Here is a 7,600-nt window from a genome sequence, read left to right as displayed (position 1 = left end):
CGTAGCAATTTTTACGTTTTTCTGTATTTTTCTATTTTCTGAGCGAAAATTGAATATAAACTGATTAACAATAGTAATATAATAACAATAATTTAAAAATAATTACGTATAAAAGTTTACACCAAGTAGACAGAAAGAAGAGAAAACTGCTTTGCAGAATTAATTATTTGGATATTTTAGAAAAAGTCATACAAAATTTTAGGAAATAAAATATATTGAAAATGAATAATAATTGTAAGAAATACCAAACAAGTCATTTTGACCCCCTTGGTAGATCTAGTATTAAGGTATCATTTCCAATTGTAATATTTCAGAATAAATTTTGATTTACAAGAAATATATTTCGAAAGAGCAGTCTTCTGACTTCAATTACTTTGATATAAGAATATAAATATTTATGTATATTATTTATATTAATTATCTTTTTCTGCATTTTATATATATATATATAAAAGATAATAAATTTTAAATTTTGTTTCTTTGTGTCGATTTTCAATTGCACATTATTTAATTTCTTATTTCGATATGATGTACTATTCTGAATTGGATATATATTTTTAGTATTCTACTTTTACATACAATTATATAATACTATATAATGATAATTATGAATATTAATAGAGAAAATAAGCACTTCGGTGAGAATAATGAATAAATTTCAATGCGATTTTTATCGGTAGGAGTAATAAATATTCTGCATTATGTATGTATGAATTTTCTAAAATTATAAATTTCAGAGTTCTGATATTAAAAATTTAAAATACGGGTTTCATATCGCACATTGCATATTATAAATTATGCGACGAATTAATTTGAACGAAAACTGGATAAAAAGCATTTAAGTCTGTGGAATCCAGTGTTCAGATAATAATTTACGCCACTTTGGAGCAGATAATATCGTCGAAAACGTATCTAGGGTACAATGCTTTCCTTACATGTAACACAAAGTAGAAGATTGCATTAGTAACTGTCCAAAATGTACAAAATTCTCTCCACAGACTGGAAGACACGAGTATTTACTCAATCTACCCAAAGAATCTTCCATATACTCAAAATTTTATTCGATAAAATATTTCACGTACATTTTTATTTTTATTTTATACGTTGATCTAAATCACGTGAAACCCTATAGATATACCTATATATACATCATATACAATATCAACGTAATTTATCAATTTATTATTGAAACTAATTTCAGATCAAATTTTACATCTATTATATCTCCTTACTCGCTCCTATTTTACATATAAACATTTAAATATAGAATTTAAGCATTTAAGAATTTAACATAATTATTCAATCTCTATCTGGCCATCATATGTGAACTAATAATCACAACTTCTAATACCAGATCAAATTTTACATCTATTATATCTCCTTACTCGCTCCTATTTTACATATAAACATTTAAATATAGAATTTAAGCATTTAAGAATTTAACATAATTATTCAATCTCTATCTGGCCATCATATGTGAACTAATAATCACAACTTCTAATACAAAGAGAAAGAGAGAAAAGAAAGACGTGGCTTATATCTATTATCTACTTTCAGATAATATTTCACGAAGCTACAAATAATTGAAAATCAAATATTCATAAACGCTTTTACGCGGCGAGCTTCGTTAACTTCAGGTGCACTCCGTCAGCAGGTTGAAGAAGGAACAATTGCCTCTTATCCACTTTGTATTCTTTACGAGTCTTCTCGCACACCTCAACCTTGTATTTCGACAGGACAGTAACCATTCCAACTTTCAGTTGTTTCTTGGCCAATCTTATACCTGAAAAAATATCGTTTGCTTTATCTTCGAATTTTTCTATTTCACCATTTTATGTCATATTTTATTTTATTTTATATTATATTTTTATATTTTGCTTTATGATTTTTATATTATTTGCAATTGCTTTTTATTGCAAAAGTATTTCTTACCACTGCAGTGTCTTGGGCCATCGCCGAATGGTAAATGGGACATTAGGTGTCGAGTCTTCATATTTTCTTCGGTGAATCTTTCAGGATCGAAGACATCCGGGTTTGGATAAATATCTGGATCTCTATGAATCGAATATACGGGTAGAAAGACTTGTTGATTTTTCGGAATAGTGAGCTTTGTTCCTGAGAACGTGTAATCCTCCATTGCTGACCTGGATAACCATTGTAATACTGGGTACATTCTCAACGTTTCTGTAAAATGAAAAGAATAATTATTACTTCGTCTATAATAGTCTATAATAGTTATTATATAAACATAAACATTTATAATTGTATATAGCTGTAGGAATTGTAAGTGTGAGAGTTAGTGCAAAGGAACCCTTGGGCTTATCTAGCTGGCGATGGGCAATAGACAGCTATCTAGGATTCAGACTGTATGTTTAGAGTGTTGTCTGTAGTGCGCGTGCAAGGACGAGTGGACGATTTGCATCCAAGCGCGGAATATTCCGCGAGCCACGACTGTGGTCTATCACCGAGCGCGGAATATTCCGCGAGCTACGACTGTCGCCAATCACCGAGCGCGGAATATTCCGCTAGCCCCTACTGTTTACTATCACCAAGCGCGGAATATTCCGCGTGCTACGGCTGTCGCCTATCACCGAGCGCGGAATATTCCGCGAGCCGCTACTGTTTACTATCACCAAGCGCGGAATATTCCGCGTGCTACGGCTGTTGACTATCACCGAGCGCGGAATAATCCGCGAACTGACTCTTTCCACTACCAGTTGCTGAATATTCTTCATATGCCACAGATCACGTTTGATCTCATCTACATCGATTTATTATATTCTTAACAAGTTTTACTTTTGTCTAGTCGTCAGTTGAACGTGGCTGATGCCTGAACACGGCACCTTAAGTAGAGCCATGATGCAAATGGGTTAAATGAGGATGCAAGGGCTGTCCTAGGACAGTCCTGTTGGTGAAAGTGAGATACGAAGTTTGAAAGATTCAGTCAGTAATCAGTTAGAGTTAGTTCCAATCCTTAATCAGCGAAAATTTTAGCCGAAGTACTCTCCAACGTAGTAGAGACTCTACAATACTTTAGATATACTTAGATACACTATACTTTAGATTATTAGATAAAACTATGGATAATCGTGTGTCAAGTATTCTTTTTTCATATTTCTGACAATGCAAATAGATTAACCCTTTGCACTCGAGGATTTTTTGGCTAGAGAAGACTAGAAATTCAAAGATTCTCTACTAAAACACTAACTATACTTTTTTGAGCAGTAAATAAAGAATTGTATAATAATAGAATTATAGAGTTATTTCGATACCTCGCACACTGTTACATTACATTAAATTTGATATATTAATTAATATCGATGTTCCAAATTTTATGAAACGGTGACTGAAGCTCAATTTTGAATAGTAATATTTTTAGATCGCGTGACTTCTACGTGTCTTGAAAGGTCGTGAATGATAAAAAGAATGTCGACTAAATTAATTATAATTTATGAGAGTTAAGAGATGAAGGAAACTCGAGTATGAATGTGATTCCAAGTGAATAATACGTCTTTATAGAGTGAATTCTTTTTAGCGAGAATTCAGAGAACAATACCTAGCAAACATGCATTCAGATATTTCATTTCTTCTACACCGTCGTATGTGATCTCTCCGTTAGTCTTTTTTAAGACCTGCAATATTTCAGCTCGAACTTTCTCTTGAATGGCTGGCTTCCACGCAAGCTCGTACAAAGCATTGCTGATCGTTAGCGACGCATTCTCGGAGCCAGCAAGGAAGAAAAGCTGAGCTTGGGATGTCAGGAACAAATTGTCTGCTTCTGTACATGCAAATAATATATCTCACATTTGATATTCAAGGTATCGAACATATTCTGTTCAAATACACGTGTATTTAAAGAGTATTAACGCTGAAAATACTGGTGAATAAACTGCCGATGGAATAAACTAATATTATTAAATAACATTAATTACGCGAAATAAGTTTCAATTTCGAATTAGTTCAGATTGGAAAAAAATTTCGTGTTTCTGTTAAATGATTTTGGGTCGTAAACAGGTGGCTCGACGATTAAAATTGATATGGAAATCTTAAACAAAGGAGCAAAAATAAAATTCTTATCTCTATGATAATTTGCTTATTAGCTACTCAAAGGTTGTTTTCATCGTGGGACCAACAGATTACGAACTGGTTTGCATATCATTTAACACGAAGTAAATATTATTGCGTTAACCTTTTGATAAGTTTGCATCACTTATGCTTTCACTCTTTCAACAATGGTATGTGGCTGCAGATATCGTGGCTTATATCTATTATCTACTTTCAGATAATATTTCACGAAGCTACAAATAATTGAAAATCAAATATTCATAAACGCTTTTACGCGGCGAGCTTCGTTAACTTCAGGTGCACTCCGTCAGCAGGTTGAAGAAGGAACAATTGCCTCTTATCCACTTTGTATTCTTTACGAGTCTTCTCGCACACCTCAACCTTGTATTTCGACAGGACAGTAACCATTCCAACTTTCAGTTGTTTCTTGGCCAATCTTATACCTGAAAAAATATCGTTTGCTTTATCTTCGAATTTTTCTATTTCACCATTTTATGTCATATTTTATTTTATTTTATATTATATTTTTATATTTTGCTTTATGATTTTTATATTATTTGCAATTGCTTTTTATTGCAAAAGTATTTCTTACCACTGCAGTGTCTTGGGCCATCGCCGAATGGTAAATGGGACATTAGGTGTCGAGTCTTCATATTTTCTTCGGTGAATCTTTCAGGATCGAAGACATCCGGGTTTGGATAAATATCTGGATCTCTATGAATCGAATATACGGGTAGAAAGACTTGTTGATTTTTCGGAATAGTGAGCTTTGTTCCTGAGAACGTGTAATCCTCCATTGCTGACCTGGATAACCATTGTAATACTGGGTACATTCTCAACGTTTCTGTAAAATGAAAAGAATAATTATTACTTCGTCTATAATAGTCTATAATAGTTATTATATAAACATAAACATTTATAATTGTATATAGCTGTAGGAATTGTAAGTGTGAGAGTTAGTGCAAAGGAACCCTTGGGCTTATCTAGCTGGCGATGGGCAATAGACAGCTATCTAGGATTCAGACTGTATGTTTAGAGTGTTGTCTGTAGTGCGCGTGCAAGGACGAGTGGACGATTTGCATCCAAGCGCGGAATATTCCGCGAGCCACGACTGTGGTCTATCACCGAGCGCGGAATATTCCGCGAGCTACGACTGTCGCCAATCACCGAGCGCGGAATATTCCGCTAGCCCCTACTGTTTACTATCACCAAGCGCGGAATATTCCGCGTGCTACGGCTGTCGCCTATCACCGAGCGCGGAATATTCCGCGAGCCGCTACTGTTTACTATCACCAAGCGCGGAATATTCCGCGTGCTACGGCTGTTGACTATCACCGAGCGCGGAATAATCCGCGAACTGACTCTTTCCACTACCAGTTGCTGAATATTCTTCATATGCCACAGATCACGTTTGATCTCATCTACATCGATTTATTATATTCTTAACAAGTTTTACTTTTGTCTAGTCGTCAGTTGAACGTGGCTGATGCCTGAACACGGCACCTTAAGTAGAGCCATGATGCAAATGGGTTAAATGAGGATGCAAGGGCTGTCCTAGGACAGTCCTGTTGGTGAAAGTGAGATACGAAGTTTGAAAGATTCAGTCAGTAATCAGTTAGAGTTAGTTCCAATCCTTAATCAGCGAAAATTTTAGCCGAAGTACTCTCCAACGTAGTAGAGACTCTACAATACTTTAGATATACTTAGATACACTATACTTTAGATTATTAGATAAAACTATGGATAATCGTGTGTCAAGTATTCTTTTTTCATATTTCTGACAATGCAAATAGATTAACCCTTTGCACTCGAGGATTTTTTGGCTAGAGAAGACTAGAAATTCAAAGATTCTCTACTAAAACACTAACTATACTTTTTTGAGCAGTAAATAAAGAATTGTATAATAATAGAATTATAGAGTTATTTCGATACCTCGCACACTGTTACATTACATTAAATTTGATATATTAATTAATATCGATGTTCCAAATTTTATGAAACGGTGACTGAAGCTCAATTTTGAATAGTAATATTTTTAGATCGCGTGACTTCTACGTGTCTTGAAAGGTCGTGAATGATAAAAAGAATGTCGACTAAATTAATTATAATTTATGAGAGTTAAGAGATGAAGGAAACTCGAGTATGAATGTGATTCCAAGTGAATAATACGTCTTTATAGAGTGAATTCTTTTTAGCGAGAATTCAGAGAACAATACCTAGCAAACATGCATTCAGATATTTCATTTCTTCTACACCGTCGTATGTGATCTCTCCGTTAGTCTTTTTTAAGACCTGCAATATTTCAGCTCGAACTTTCTCTTGAATGGCTGGCTTCCACGCAAGCTCGTACAAAGCATTGCTGATCGTTAGCGACGCATTCTCGGAGCCAGCAAGGAAGAAAAGCTGAGCTTGGGATGTCAGGAACAAATTGTCTGCTTCTGTACATGCAAATAATATATCTCACATTTGATATTCAAGGTATCGAACATATTCTGTTCAAATACACGTGTATTTAAAGAGTATTAACGCTGAAAATACTGGTGAATAAACTGCCGATGGAATAAACTAATATTATTAAATAACATTAATTACGCGAAATAAGTTTCAATTTCGAATTAGTTCAGATTGGAAAAAAATTTCGTGTTTCTGTTAAATGATTTTGGGTCGTAAACAGGTGGCTCGACGATTAAAATTGATATGGAAATCTTAAACAAAGGAGCAAAAATAAAATTCTTATCTCTATGATAATTTGCTTATTAGCTACTCAAAGGTTGTTTTCATCGTGGGACCAACAGATTACGAACTGGTTTGCATATCATTTAACACGAAGTAAATATTATTGCGTTAACCTTTTGATAAGTTTGCATCACTTATGCTTTCACTCTTTCAACAATGGTATGTGGCTGCAGATATCGACAATCTTAAATCCCATAATGTAAAATATTTAAATTGTATATATTTAAATAATATTGAATATAAATATTACTTGAATATTTGAAATAATAAAATTCACAATAGATATTCAATATGGATAATATTTAAATTAATTAATTATATTCTGCGTATGTTTATAAATAAATGTTCAGTATTAATTGAATATAGAAAAATAGATTGTGTGGTGGTGCAAATATATGAAATTTGAAATTGTTGGAAGAATCTTGGAAGATAAGCTTCCTTATCTCATCTTTAAGTACACTGTAAATACGTATATTTCATTTCTATTTTTCAATATCTGTGTTATATAATGTATTAATATAGGATAATATTATATTAAATTACTAACACTGTAGTATTATAGTATTGGAATACTATATACTATAATATCATAATATTATATACTAATAATACAATAAATTAAATACTATAATATTATATGGTATCTATGTTATATAATGTATTCATTAATATAGTATAATACTATATTAATTATAATACTATATTAAATATAGGATAATATTATATTAAATTATTAACACTGTAATATTATAGTATCGAAATACTATATAATATAATATTATAATATTATATACTAATA

General features: G+C 32.6%; 2 protein-coding genes across 2 annotated transcripts in view; both read right to left on the bottom strand.

Annotated features, from left to right (window-relative positions):
• Positions 1–1,610: 1,610 nt before the first annotated feature.
• On the bottom strand, positions 1,611–2,173 carry LOC108549241 (cytochrome P450 6B3). The gene is made up of 2 exons (XM_017902535.1): positions 1,933–2,173; positions 1,611–1,783 (listed from the first exon to the last, which is right to left on the bottom strand). The coding sequence occupies exons 1-2, from the start codon at positions 2,171–2,173 to the stop codon at positions 1,611–1,613; spliced, it is 414 nt and encodes a 137-aa protein (XP_017758024.1).
• A 2,162-nt stretch (positions 2,174–4,335) lies between these two features.
• Positions 4,336–7,600, bottom strand: part of LOC108549244 (cytochrome P450 6B1) — a 10,714-nt gene continuing 7,449 nt past the window's right edge. Inside the window, exons 3-5 of the mRNA XM_017902539.1 lie at positions 6,282–6,503; positions 4,658–4,909; positions 4,336–4,508 (exon numbers count right to left, since the gene is read on the bottom strand). Of these exons, the coding sequence (XP_017758028.1) occupies positions 4,336–4,508; positions 4,658–4,909; positions 6,282–6,503 (647 nt within the window). The remainder of the gene's footprint in view (positions 4,509–4,657; positions 4,910–6,281; positions 6,504–7,600) is intronic.

This window comes from Eufriesea mexicana, unplaced genomic scaffold (genome assembly GCF_001483705.2).
Source record: "Eufriesea mexicana isolate 0111107269 unplaced genomic scaffold, ASM148370v2 scaffold1844, whole genome shotgun sequence".
NCBI classification, from domain to species: Eukaryota; Metazoa; Arthropoda; class Insecta; order Hymenoptera; family Apidae; genus Eufriesea; species Eufriesea mexicana.
This window is presented reverse-complemented; position numbering and strand designations above follow the sequence as displayed.

Excerpts from the sequence above, each read along its gene's own strand:
- LOC108549241 (XM_017902535.1), bottom strand. The coding sequence starts at position 2,173 with ATGTACCCAGTATTACAATGGTTATCCAGGTCAGCAATGGAGGATTAC. Across the intron at positions 1,784-1,932 it reads TGGCCCAAGACACTGCAGTG|GTATAAGATTGGCCAAGAAA; the intron begins GTAAGAAATACT and ends ATATTTTTTCAG.